Source organism: Apiotrichum porosum (assembly GCF_003942205.1).
Source record: "Apiotrichum porosum strain DSM 27194 chromosome Unknown scaffold_2, whole genome shotgun sequence".
In the NCBI taxonomy this organism is placed as follows: Eukaryota; Fungi; Basidiomycota; class Tremellomycetes; order Trichosporonales; family Trichosporonaceae; genus Apiotrichum; species Apiotrichum porosum.
In genome coordinates, this window is record NW_021167109.1 from 744,305 (window position 1) to 757,495 (window position 13,191).

General features: G+C 58.8%; 4 protein-coding genes and 2 non-coding genes across 6 annotated transcripts; 5 read left to right on the forward strand and 1 right to left on the reverse strand.

Annotated features, from left to right (window-relative positions):
- Nucleotides 1-1,566: 1,566 nt before the first annotated feature.
- On the forward strand, nt 1,567-3,191 carry EHS24_004276 (uncharacterized protein; the record flags this gene model as incomplete). Its single annotated transcript, XM_028619879.1, has 10 exons — nt 1,567-1,575; nt 1,680-1,755; nt 1,812-1,819; nt 2,032-2,154; nt 2,205-2,384; nt 2,475-2,543; nt 2,663-2,741; nt 2,815-2,919; nt 2,977-3,102; nt 3,169-3,191. 10 exons carry the CDS (start codon nt 1,567-1,569, stop codon nt 3,189-3,191), a joined length of 798 nt encoding a protein of 265 aa, XP_028478851.1.
- A 942-nt stretch (nt 3,192-4,133) lies between these two features.
- EHS24_004277 (uncharacterized protein) lies at nt 4,134-5,523 on the forward strand (the record flags this gene model as incomplete). The annotated part of the gene is made up of 5 exons (XM_028619880.1): nt 4,134-4,272; nt 4,584-4,639; nt 5,093-5,216; nt 5,287-5,342; nt 5,491-5,523. 5 exons carry the CDS (start codon nt 4,134-4,136, stop codon nt 5,521-5,523), a joined length of 408 nt encoding a protein of 135 aa, XP_028478852.1.
- Nucleotides 5,524-7,050: 1,527 nt separating this feature from the next.
- EHS24_004278 (uncharacterized protein) lies at nt 7,051-9,410 on the forward strand (the record flags this gene model as incomplete). Its single annotated transcript, XM_028619881.1, has 4 exons — nt 7,051-7,600; nt 7,810-7,988; nt 8,198-8,259; nt 8,333-9,410. The coding sequence occupies 4 exons, from the start codon at nt 7,051-7,053 to the stop codon at nt 9,408-9,410; spliced, it is 1,869 nt and encodes a 622-aa protein (XP_028478853.1).
- A 300-nt stretch (nt 9,411-9,710) lies between these two features.
- Nucleotides 9,711-9,795, forward strand: EHS24_004279. Its single transcript has one exon. It is a non-coding gene; the product is annotated as a tRNA-Arg (tRNA).
- A 528-nt stretch (nt 9,796-10,323) lies between these two features.
- EHS24_004280 lies at nt 10,324-10,402 on the forward strand. Its single transcript has one exon. It is a non-coding gene; the product is annotated as a tRNA-Arg (tRNA).
- Nucleotides 10,403-10,573: 171 nt separating this feature from the next.
- Nucleotides 10,574-12,595, reverse strand: EHS24_004281 (uncharacterized protein; the record flags this gene model as incomplete). Its single annotated transcript, XM_028619882.1, has 8 exons — nt 10,574-10,836; nt 10,892-11,020; nt 11,069-11,212; nt 11,263-11,364; nt 11,410-11,823; nt 11,872-12,069; nt 12,135-12,231; nt 12,386-12,595. The coding sequence occupies 8 exons, from the start codon at nt 12,593-12,595 to the stop codon at nt 10,574-10,576; spliced, it is 1,557 nt and encodes a 518-aa protein (XP_028478854.1).
- Nucleotides 12,596-13,191: the final 596 nt, after the last annotated feature.

Genomic DNA, 13,191 nt, shown 5'->3' on the forward strand with positions numbered 1-13,191 from the left:
CAGCAGTACAGCAGCTCGCGTGTCGCGCCAAGGGGACGATGTATACGTGTCTCACGGCCGAAGGAATTGGGGGGACATTGGGGAACGCCGATGGTTGTAGGGAAGGACATGGTGAGTTTTCGCTGTACGACAGCTGTCAGGCTTCAAGTTTCTAGCATCTGGATCTCGCATCGTCTTGTTATGCTTGTCAGTTGCACACGATACATGAATACACCTGCTCGTCAGCTTGTCAAGCGCGCTGCGCGCTGCGCGTCAACAACAACGAAACGCCTATCCGCAATAGCGCAGACAGGGAGAAAGGGAGACCAAAGGGAGTGGCCGGAGTGGATAGGGAACACATGTTTAATAAAAGGTCCGACGAGAAACAGCGGCGTACAGCGATTCGTGCAGACACGTACATCAGAAAAGGACGTGTGTTGTGTGTGTGGCCTGTGGTGTGTTGTGTGTGGGGGCGCTCCCCGGGCCGTCCGGCCGTCGATCCACACTATACGACGGGGGTCGTCGTCTCCGTAGTCTGCGCAGTCGCCTGCCCTGTGGTGCTCGCCGTGTGGCCGTGTGCTCTGGCTGTGTCTGGTCGCCGATGCTGTGCAAGCCACTGGCGACTGTATGCAGGGAAGCGGGGAGTACGGGAGTATAGTGGTCTCTGCTGGGGATGACGCTGCTGGAGACGCCACACGCCATCTACGCACAGATCGCGCACGGATGAAGGAGCAAAGAGACGTTCAAGGCAGGCCTGGCTGGACTGGCCAGACGCCACACACACACACACGGCTTTCGACGTGGTTCTATATACGGCTCTCTGCCGGTGGAAGGCAGGGCACGCAGGCGGCAGGTGTCAACGGAGTTGAACGGGGGGACACAGTACACCGTCACGTCGGTGGACAAGTAGTACGCCTGGCCGGACAGTACCACAGTGTACAGTGTGCCCAGTGCGCCAGTGCACGTCTACCAAGAGCAAGACAGACTGACTGTGGTACTGTTCTACTGTCGTACTCTGGAAGGTTGTGCGTCGACGGAATGTGTGTGCTGCTTGAGAGAGTGCGCAGCCCGGTCCTGCTCGGTGCGTGTGCTCAGGGCCGTCTGAGTTGTATGAACGATCGACACCGTTTACGTCATAAGGGGGGGCCCAAGCGTTATATTCGCTTGTGAAGAATGGCTCTCTCGTGCTGCTTCCAACGTTTGAGCGCTGTGGGGAGGAATGGAAAGAGGCGTCCCACCGTTTCTTCCAAACCGCGTGAGCCGGGGGCCGGTGTGTGTGGGCCGACTAGACGGGACAGAGTCATTGAGTGAGCGAGAGCCCTCACTCACCTCACTCCACCCTGGGTGGCACGCTCGTTATGGACAGTGCGTCACGCGCACACCATCGACACACCGGTACACCGCGCCCCTGTCCAATCCAGTCGGCCCAGTCGCGGCCAGTCCGGCTGGTGGGCACACGGCGTGTGTGTGTGTGTGTACTTTGTCAACAAGTCCCCCGTTCCCCATCTCTTTTTCTCTCCTTCTCTCTCATCCACAACACTTTCAACCCATCCTTTCCCCCCAAACCCCCCAAACACCTCAATCACAATGGAGAACGTGAGTGCCGGCCGACACAGTGCTGCTTCTCGCGAGCTCAGTGCGCGACATTGCTCGTGGTCGCCCACCTCCCCGCCGTCGTCGTCGTCCTAACGCCACGTCAGCTCTTTGAGAAGGCCGAGGGCTTCCTTCAGTCCGAGCAGGGCCAGAAGCTCGCCAGCCAGTACGGTGGTCAGATCAGTGAGTCTTGTTCATGATATTCTAAGCGACGGACAGCACGCTGATACCTACTCCAGAGTCTGCCGTGAGTGTTTTGGCCCCACCCATTCTTGTTTGCTTCCTTCCACGTTTCCGGGCCGAGCCCGGCCCCAGACGCCAGGCTGCACGCCTTCCCTCGTGTAATCGACGTTTGGGCTACAGGTGTTGGCACATCCCCCGTGTCGTACTGCAGTCGAGACCACATCCCATAGAGACCTTGCCGCTGCCATGTTGGAGCCCCTCCGCTGACCCTTCCAGACCGGCATTGACGTCTCGTCGTTCACCGGCGGTGGCTCGTCGCAGCAGAACCAGAACCAGAACCAGGGCCAGCAGCAGTCGTCGTCTTCGGACTCGTACGGCTCTAACCAGAACCAGAACCAGGTGAGTACAGCGCATCTCGTCTTGTGGCACCCAGCTGACCCGTTGCCTAGGGCGGCAACAACAACAACAACAACAACAACTCGTCGTCGGACTCGTACGGCTCCAGCAACAACAACAACAACTCGTCGTCGGACTCGTACGGCTCCAACAACAACAACAACAACTCGTCGTCCGACTCGTACGGCTCCAACCAGAACCAGGGTCGCCAGAACCAGTCCTCGGGTGGCTTCGTGAGTAGTAGAGAAGGAGGGGAGACGAAGACAACGTCAACGACGATCCTCTCGGTCGCTCTTCATGACACATGCTGACCTGGTCCCTAGAACTCGTCCTCGGACGACAACAGCTACGGCCAGCAGGGCGGTCGCCAGAACCAGTCGTCGGGCGGCTTCGTGAGTGTGGCATCGTGTGGGAGGCCGGGGTTCCCGTCTCCAGCTAGGCGCCCCCCCGTTTTAGCTGGACGTCCCCGACCTTCCTTGTCCTTTGAGGTCAATGTTGACACTTTTACCAGAACTCGTCCTCGGACGACAGCAGCTACGGCCAGCAGCAGGGTGGCCGCCAGAACAACCAGTCGTCGGGCGGCTTTGGTGGTGAGTTTGGACAGAGGTGACACATCCACACAGCGATCACCTGGAGCAACAACCCACTGACACCTTGCTTCAGGCAACAACAACGACGACAGCTACGGCTCGTCGAACAACCAGTCGTCGTACGGCCAGGGCCAGCAGTCCGGCGGTCGCCAGCAGGGTGGCCAGGGTGGCTACGGTGGTGAGTCTGGAGCCTCTTCTTTTGTCCCAGTTATCGTTTACTGACCCACGCCAAAAGGCAACAACAACGACGACAACGACTCGTACGGCTCGTCGGGTCGCCAGCAGGGCGGCCAGGGCGGCTACGGCGGCAACCAGCAGTCGTCGTACGGCGGTCAGCAGGGTGGCCAGGGCGGCTACGGTGGTGAGTCCAAAGGCTGAAATGAAAGACTGGAAGGAGAACAGTCGTGCTGACAGAGGTTCCTCGTAGGCAACGACAACAACGACTACTAATTTTGTGGTGTATAACGAAATCTGCGGTTTAAAAGGGGACACGAGATAGGAAGACCCTTGATGCGTACGAGGCCGAGCAGTCGCTCGAGCGTGTTATGCATTCATGAAGTGTGGTGCGCTTGTGAGCAAGTCAGGGATCTGAGCGTGTGAGGAGGGTGGAGCAGTGTACGTGCGGCGAAGGATGTGCGAATGGACACTACTCGCAACGAGCGCCACGACATGGACATGTACTGGACCTGGCGTGGTCGGGCCATGGGCTGTGAGCGTGAGATCGTGAGAGATCGGGGGATCGGTGCATGTGGCAGGCGGCGCAGACTGCGTACGATCGCGTACGATGACGATCGCATGTGGGCTCGAGCACGACGACCGCACGCACGTCCACGGTCGCAACAGGAACAACTGCACGGGGTCCCTGGCTACGCTGGGTTAGCGATTCCTGACTCGGCAAGTTGTAGGCTGCGAGCTGCTGGCTGTTGTTGTGAGACACGAATGCAGTTTCGTGTGGTACGCGTGGGTGACCACGATGCCAGCTGCCAGAGATCCATGGAAACCTGTTAACCTGGGCCCAACTCCCACACGTTTGTGGGAGAACAGCGAGAGCGCCGGAGACAAGCTGTGAGTGACCAATGGACTGCAAGCCAGCTGCGCGCAAGGCAACGAAGCCGTGCCGAATCATGTTGCGCGACGGAGCACCCGGCGTTGTTGTGTTGTCCCATGACGCACTTGCGCATACTTATCCGCGTTCCGCGTTTAACCGCTTGCTGCCAGGCGCACCATAGCCGACTCCACGGTCCCGGCAACTGCCCCCTCGCCCAGGCATTCCCACTCGCCTGTGTGTGTATTCATCACACCTCTCTCTCATCCTCTCCATCTCTCTCAACCACACTCCCCTTTCCTCTCCACATACACAGATATCGACACACAGGCAAATACCACACCACCATGTCCGAAGTCAACTCTTCCAACGTCCAGGAGACCAAGCTCGCGACCCAGTCGCTCCGCAACCCCGCATCGGAGAACCTGCCCGCCGAGCGCGAGGAGTCCAAGCAGTCCAACTATGACGGCTTTGGCGACCACGACAGTGAGTAGTACGAGGTTGCGCAGGCCGTGGCCCCCGTCTCCTCGTCCCGCGCGCCCGTGTGTCGCCGCCGTCGTCGTCGCCCATCGGCGTCTTGCGTCGTGTGGAGAACGGCACACATGGTGCGGGGCGCCGTCAGGCGCGTCAGGGCCCCCCGCGCGGACAATGGCAGGTGGACCAACACAAACACAACACATGCTGGTGTTCCGTGAAATCGGTGCAGAGAAGGGAGGAGAGGACACCACACCACGTCCGCACACACCCGCACACAAAGCACAAAGCACGTTGTCTAATGAGATACTGACACGCCGCAGGCACCACGACGGGCGGCTTTGGTCGCAACGCCGGCGGATCGGCCTTCTCGCGTGCGGTGAGTACAGCAATGTGCGACCGAGGAGCGGTTCCGAGTGATTGTGTGTTTGTGCCGCTGCCGCAAGTCTGGGCGTCTGGGGGAGCTCGGTCGCGGAGAGCCGTCTCCTCTGCAACGTCGTCCCCATTCTCGTCGCGAATGGCTGGTGGGGCGGGGCGGCGGCCGGGCCTCGAAGCGGAACGACGCGACAGGCCCCGCGTCGCTTGGCGCTAGCCCCGAGATGGCGTGCGGCGCCTAGCTCGCCGCTGGCGCTGGCTTCCTCGTCCGCTGGCGCTCCGAGCTCTCGCTAAGAGCCCGAGCCCGAGCCGCGGCAACGCTGGCCCAACGCAATGGGGATTAGAGACTGGGCTGGGTGGGACCCGCGGCGGCGGCGGTGCACTGAACTGCGGACTGGTCTGGGTGACGCCGCCCTGTGCCACCCCGGCGCTCTGAACAGACGCTGACCTGCTACAGAACCAGATGGGCACGGCCAGCGGCGGCGACGGCAACGACGACGACGACAGCTACGCCCAGGAGCGCACCGGCTCTGGCGGCGACAAGACGGGCGCCAGCACCCCCGGATACCGTCGTGACGGCGGTGAGTGGAGGGCAGGGGCCAGGCAGGGGCTTTGCACAAGGGGTGGACGAGCTGCTGACACGGTTCGCAGAGGAGGAGTCGAGCAACCAGAACAACCAGTTCCGCGGCCAGAACCTCTCGTTCACTGTGAGTTTGGTGTTTTTGCAACTCCCACCTGGCCTCGCACATTGCACCTTACTTTCCACCTTCCTCCAACATCTGCCCACCTTCCTCCGTCTTCCTCCTTCCTCCGCCACCCTCCTGCTCACCTTCGCGCACCCACTGACTCCACCAGTCGGGCACCAACAACGACGACCCCGAGATCTAAGCCACTTCAACACTCGAAAACGTCGTGCTCACCACCCGTGTCTTGAGCCATTCTTGCATGCGGCCCTACCCTTTAGGTAGGGTACACGCCGGTCGACGTGGACGGAAGTGAACGGGGGGGAGAGAGAAATGGGGAAGGTTGTAATAATGCAGGAAGCGGAAAGAATGGTGTCAACCCCAATGCATCGACAAGTGAAGAACATTAAATGAAAAGGCGGCGGCCAAGGATGAGGAGGGAAGACGCAGATGTGAAGAGGGAAGACGCAGAGGTGACGAGGGAAGACGTTGGCAATGGACGAGGCAAGACACCCTCCAGCTCGTTCGAGTCGATGACCACGATCATCAGACGCAGCAGTAGTCGAGTTACGCGGAATGTCTGGTTGCCCGCATACTCGCCGATCAACGCCAGACCACGTGTTATGGCTTGGGAGTCCGGAGTTGCAGAGTTGCAAGAGCAGAGGCGGTGGAAGATTCGGGGTCGCGGCAGTGGTGGCTGTGGGGTAATCCATGCAGACAACACCCATCTGACATCTGACGCGGGTAGCGGATTATCATGAATGGCCTCTAGGCAGAGAAGGTTTCAGCCTAACTCATCGCTACTTGATTTTTATCCAACACGCGTCGAAATCCGACGCGATCACAATGGGGGAGGCCATGGCAGAACGGGCCAACGGCGCTGGGACATGGCTGGGCATGTCGAGGGATGAGGCGTGGGAATTGAGGCCACGGATGCAGCTCTACATCTCTGGGCCGCAGGTGGCATTGCTGAAGCGATTACCGGCCGATGAGAGCTCGATGAGACGCGGCTTGCACGAGGCCCCCTCTGGACCTCGGCGCGATGGCTTGGCAGTCTGGGCACAGCCCATGCGTCAATTGTGTTTGCCCAAAGTCATACATGGCCGCAGATGACCACCCACCACCATGTCTCGGGATGGTTGTTGCAGATCTCTGGCTCCCCGTCGCCAGCAGCATGTACCTCCAGCAGCTAACGTTCCAGCACGTCTACTTCGTCATCTGACATTAGACTCGAGGAAGACGCAACACTTGTCCTGACTTGTCTCCCAATCTCGCTCGTGACCAAACTGATGCTTTTGCACTTTTGGTTTCGGCGTCACATGGTGGCATTGACATCCTATTCAGGACGTCGACGCGTCGACTCTGCACTTTTGAGGCGGTCCCCAAAGGCCAAAGGGCCCTTTTTGTCAAACGCACACTTGCGCTCCATACATCTCTATGCTTGATGCTTGCGATCCATCCCAGTCCGCAGACCGTGCACACCATGGCCATGCACATCAGGGAACACACACATGCTGCAAGCGAGAGCAATCGCCACCGTGTCCCGCATTCCTGGCTCCAACGTAATCGCCCTTGCCTTGCAATTAACAGCTCGCCGGTCACGTGATCCATGTTCCAATTAGTGTGACAAAAGGACGCGACGACGCTCATTAAACGCCCCCATCTATCACCCTCTTTCACATTGTATCTATCTTCACCTTCTTCCCCCATTCAACACCTCTAGCAGCGCGGCATGGATTACGGTCCCCGCGTCTCCACTGGTGGCGGAGCGGCCGACAGGCCACTCCTCGGCGTCAGCACCGGCAGCGGAGGCAGTCCCCACCACTCGGCGCCGTCATCGCCTCGGCGCGCTCACCCCCCTTCCTTCCGCGGACCCGCCGGCGTCTCCTTCTCGCGGCTGCGCCGGTGGTGGAAGCCCTTCCTCATCCTCCTCGTCCCCCCACTCCTCATCTACTCGTACGCGCTCGTCCACCCGCTTTTCCCCGACACGCTCCCGGCCTTGCCCAAAGTCAAGATTGAGACGCAGCACGGGTCATGGAGTTCGAGCTCTGATGCTGCTACCGGCGACGACAACGCGACGGGCGACAAGGAGACAATCTACGTCACGCCTGGGTCGTGTATCTGTCCCGATACCGAGCGTGGACAGCAGCTCTGCAACGTCTACCAGAGGCAGGGACTGCAGACATCGAGACTCTACGAGGGAAGCGGCGCCCGCGTGCGCCGACTGCTCGCCAACGCGCGTGAAGGAAAGGCCGTCAAGGTTGGCGTATTGGGAGGCAGTGGTGAGTCTTGAGCTATGGAGCTATGTCAGAGGAGTTTGGGACGGCCCCCACCGCCAGTGCTTTCGGGCCGCGTGCTGTGGTAAAGGCTGGGTCGTGCTTTGCGCCATCTGTGGGTCGTAAAGCCCCCACCCTCATACGTGCACACTGTTTCTGTGCACTTACCCCTTGTTCCCCTTTTGCCCAAGAGTTGAGACTGACACGGGCCGCAGTCTCCGCATGCAGAGGAGTGCACCCTTCCCCCGAGTTTCCAGAGGGCGACCCTTCGGGCCCAGGGTGCTATACGTCACTAGTCAAGCACTGGTTCCAGGACGCGTTTCCGACGACGAACATCGAGTTTAAGAATGGCGCTATCGGAGGAAGCGACTCGAGCTACTATGCCTTTTGTGGAGTGAGTTACATGTCCGAGAGCTTTATCGGCATGAGTGATGCGGAGAGATGGGTCCCACCTATCCATCCTCGCCTCGTCGCTGCGAGCCGCGGGTGGTCTGGCAGAGTCAACAGGGTCCCCAACCCCTTCCTCGCTGCGATGTGTGGAGGGTGGCGGTGCACCGCTATCTCTGGATATCCATACCACGCTTTTTTAGTGGCTGACGGCAGACTCACCACATTGCAACTGACGTCGACCTCGTGATTCTTGAGTTTGACGTGAACGACCAGTCGTGAGTGAAAAGTTGGGTGCAAGCCGTCGCACCTGCTCTTGACAAGAAACCCGCCCACTAACATTCATCTCAGCGACCCGGTCTACCAGACCTTCTTTGACCAGCTCCTTCGTGTGCTGCTCGAGTTTGAGTCTCAGCCGGCCATTGTCATCCTCGGCTCGTGGTCGCCCCAGGTCGCACAGGACCAGGGCTATGGCGACCCCCAGATTGTCCACCTGCCCATTGCACACTACTATGACATTCCCTACGTGTCGCTCAAGCGCCTCATATTCAACCACTACACGCGCTACCCGCAGTCTACCGCCAAGACCTTCTTCCTCGCCGACCAGCTGCACCCGAATGCACGTGGCCACCGCCTCTTGAGCGACATCCTGGTCTCGTACCTTGAATCTCAGCTGTGCCTGCTCGACCATTATGGCCTGCCCGTCGTGCCTCCTATCGAGCACACCATTGCGACGTCTGACCCGTCGTCTTCGCTCATCGACGTCAACTTTGACATGCCGCAGCCTTTGCGTGTCGATGGCGCCGTTGACTGGACCAAGCCGCCTGACGGATGGGAGGAGACGTTCAACGAGGACAACCTCGAGGCGATCGGCAACGAACGCCGTCTTTTTGCGCTTCCTCAAACTCCTTACGCCATCCCATTCTTCCCCATGTTCGCGCCGCTCGTGGAGTCTATCGACCCAAACAAGCCGGACCCCTCGTCGCCCAGCCACATCCTGGATCTGCGCCAGCCAGAGCTCTTCTGCGCCGATGCCAACGACGCCAAGAACCCCATGCAGCCGACGTCCCATGAGGGCTGGGAGCCGTTTGTCTGGAACGGCGAGAAGCACTACTGGGTGTCGTCCGAGGTCGACGCCCGCATTCGCGTGGAAGTCAAGGTCAATGCTGGCCGCATTGCCGTCTACTACTTCCGCTCACAGCACTATGACCTCGGCGACGCGCTCTGCTGGGTCGACGATAACGAGAAGGGTGCCATCCGCCTGTCGGGCTACTGGACCAAGCAGTACAACATGGCCGTCGTCGACTATATCGACCGCAACGTCACCAGCGGCGACCACTACGTCACCTGCAAGATTGCAGAGGAGAACAGCCATCCGCATAACCCTGACGCGCACCATTTCCGTATCGTCGCGGTCATGGCGACGTAGTGAGGGGTCGGTCTGACTACCTGGACGAGGGACTCTGGAGGATCCTCGGCATCAACGAAACATTGAAAAACGTTTCCGACGAGATCGGACGACAAACACACACATGACATGATTATCAAGGACGAGCTGTAACCATAGAACCCACATATAGAGATGTACTTGTCCCATGAGCTCGCGCTGCAGGCTGCCTACAACCTCTGAGGGCTGCGTCGGAGGAGCTAGCCAGGGATAGAGGCGATCGCGAGAAGGAAGGACAAGCGCGGGACACGGCGACAACGCGCGGGAACAACACCATCAGCCGGTCGCGTGGCCAAATGGTACGGCGTCTGACTACGATTCAGCATCTGTTATCAGGAGATCGCGGGTTCGATCCCCGTCGTGACCTTTTTGGACGCCTGCAGAGCGTCGTAGGGGACCTAGGGAAGGATGGAAGAAGGGGGAGGTGGTGGAAGAGGAAGATGGCGAAGGGAGAGTGAGTTCCCGGCTCAAGACGGCGTTTTGGGCGAGACATGTCGGTTGAGGACCCGTCATGCATGGAAGTAGGGATTGGTCCGGTACCACTACTCGTATGTTGCCGCCTGAGCTCCTACGCGTCTTGTTTCTGGGGGAGTTGATGTTGGTGAAGCCAAGGAAAGGTGGGTGGAAGATCGGCTTCCGCGCCGATCGTGTGGCGCCACCTCGTATTTTCGGGTATTTTCTGGCTTTTCCACTCCACACTACACAACTACCGCCTCTACCACAGCCCGACCGATTTCTCGCCATGCCACCAGTGCAACCCGTCGTTTCTTCGACTTGGCAAGACTTAGCGCTTCTCGTACCCCTCTCTGTAGTTGTCTCACATGCATACCACGTCTGTAGAAGCCTTCGGAGAGGCGAACGCGCGCGGCACCAAATGAACATCTTGCTCACCATCGGTCGCGTGGCCAAATGGTACGGCGTCTGACTACGATCAGTATATCAGGAGATCGCGGGTTCGATCCCCGTCGTGACCTATCCAGCAGCGAGAGCAGCTTGGAAGCATCCCTTTTGGCCTCCCTTGCAAGCTCCAGCACACCCTGTTTGTTCTCCGGACCCTGCCAGAACGTATACAATTCATCTGTGTCCTCCCTCCTACTTGACAACGTTTACCCTACCTATCCTATGACCGGACCGCCCATTTCCGCTTAGTTGACCGAATTAGTGCGCACCATGACGTTGTTGTCCTTGGCGTCGCCCGCTGAGACGTACTGCGCCGTCGCGACCTGCTGCTCCTCGAGGGCCTCCTGCGCCTTGCGGTAGTTGCGGGGGCGGATGACCTTTACGTCGTAAACGCGCATACCGCAGACGACGAGACCAGACGTGACCCAAAGGGCAAGGCAGACGGGCCATCCGTACTTGTAGTGCGGGGCCTGGACAGCGGGGAAGATGAGGACGTTGGACCAGGCGTCTGTGTCGCTGGTGAGCTCTGCTCCTTGGAGTAAGAGAAAATATCAAGCACTCACTGATGGCGTAGTACATCGTGATTGAGATACCCATAATGAGGGCACGCTGCTCGGCGTCCGTTGGGAGCATGTCACTCATCCAGGACCACAGCGGCGGAGCGTGCGACTGCAGAGGGAAGAGGATGAAATCTCGGAGGCCGTCAGGACGGGTTGTTTAGAGAATATGAGACGACTCACAGGCATAGTACTTGGCAGAGTTGGGAACGTTCCACACCGTCATGATGACAGTGCTTGGTATTCCAATGAGACAGATGATGAGAATAATGAGCCAGCGCGTCCTGAAGAAGTCGGACGCATACGCAAAGCACCAAATACCGACCACTTTGACAGAGGTCAGTAAAAAGCCACACCACTTGCACCGGGCCACCCACTTTGCATGGCGTAACCACCCATAGGGATTGCGTTGAGCTGGCTAATCCCCCACACCTTGCTGCCGTCCGGGTTTGTCAAAGACTTGAGCCACAGCTGGAAGTCTGAAACAAAGAGTTAGACATGTGCCTTGTCGAGCAGCGACTCACAGTTGATTCCCGAGACGGCGATGAGCATGCCGACATAGATGTAGATGGCCATGTAAAGGAAGGGGTTGCTGAGGGTACGCTTAAATGTCTTCAAGTTGATAGGGTTGACATCGACGCGCTTGAAGCGCTCCAGACGGGCCATGGCGATCTCGCGATCGACAGGAGTGATCCAGAACGCAAGCGGGTTGGGCTTGTCGGGAAAGTCAGGAATCATGAGAGGGCCCAGCAGAGCAAGGCAACAGGTCATGATGCAGTTGATCACAAACGTCCACTGCCAGCCTCTGAGACCATGCTTGCCCTCGAGGGACTCGTGGATGGCCGTCTGGAGTGCTCCTGCCAACATTGAGCCGACGGCTTGGCACGAGTGATAAAAGCCAATCCGTTTGGCCATCTCCAGAGGGGTGTACCATGCCACTGTGCGCAAGTTAGGTTTGATTTAGGAGAACGTGCCACAACACGTACTAAGAAGCGTAACCGTTCCGGGGTAACACGAGCTTTCAGCCATGCCGATGAGGGCACGCAGACCGTAGATAGAGGACGAGGTCGTGCAGGCCGCGATACAGCCAGTGAAGATGCCCCAGACAAACTCAAGCCCCGGAAGCCACAGAGAGGGGCGGAACCAGGTGATCATGATCTGGGACGGGATAAGGAAGATGCAGTCTAAGGGTTGTTCTGTCAGCGCAGGGATACGGAATCGCCGGTATTTGTGCCGGGCGAATACGTACAACCGACGTTGAAGTAGGTGGTGAAATAGTTGAGCTCGTTGCCCGTAAAGTTGAGATCATCGCTCATCCCAGAGACGTAGGCATTGTTGATGTTGGTCTGGCACGGGTCAGCAGGGCAGATGAAGATCAATATATAGCAAGCATGTCAAGCGCCGGAGGAACAGGCTGATATATCGCGGGCCGCCACGCGTGGCGGCTCCTTGCCCTTCCCCGTTGAGAACACACCACCCACGGTCGGAAGGCGCACTCACCTGGTCCAGATACTTGATGACTTGAGAGATACACCCGTAGGTGAGCAGGATCATGTCCAGTTTCCTCAGGAAGCGCTTTTCGGCTTTCGACTTCTCAATCTCGAGTGACTTGGACTGAGGGTCGAAAACAAGGTCGCGATCCTTATCAGCTTGCGCGATCGAGGACGCGCCTCCTGCCGACGTCACTGCTTCCAGGTCGTTGTGAGGCATCTAACGTGTGACTGGGTGTGGATGTTCAAGGTGAGGGAAGAAGGCATTGGGGGTTTGATCAGACGTTCTCTTAAGCCACATCGGTGTCCAAATCCACTAGCCCCGTGACGTTGCGCTAGAGCGACCTGGTGCCTGCCCTGCCCACCACCACAACATGCTGGCCATTGCTTCCAACTGTGATCCTGTGAGCAACTGCGGGCCCCAATGGTGTCGCACGAATCGTGTACCTGTGGCTCGCCTACACCGGTCACCTCCGTGTCCAAACCAGCAGGCCGAGCAGGCTTTGGGACCTGTCGGTGTCTTGGCACGTACGTCAGGGGTCGGCCACCTGTGGCCTCATGCCCACCGCCCACCATGGCGGACAGGACATTTAACAGCATCCCCGCGCATTTCCCGCAGCTGCATCTGGGCCTTGATCAGGGGTTTCTACCTTCCACTCGAGTTGCGATACCGGGATTGCGAACCCGTTCGGTATCTCGCGGCCATGTCGGAGGACGCCGTGAAAACAATGTTCCGCATGTAACAACTGGGGCCGAGAGAGATAACTGGCATCCACTTAAACTCTCCCAAGCTATCGTCACAATCAGTATGTACAC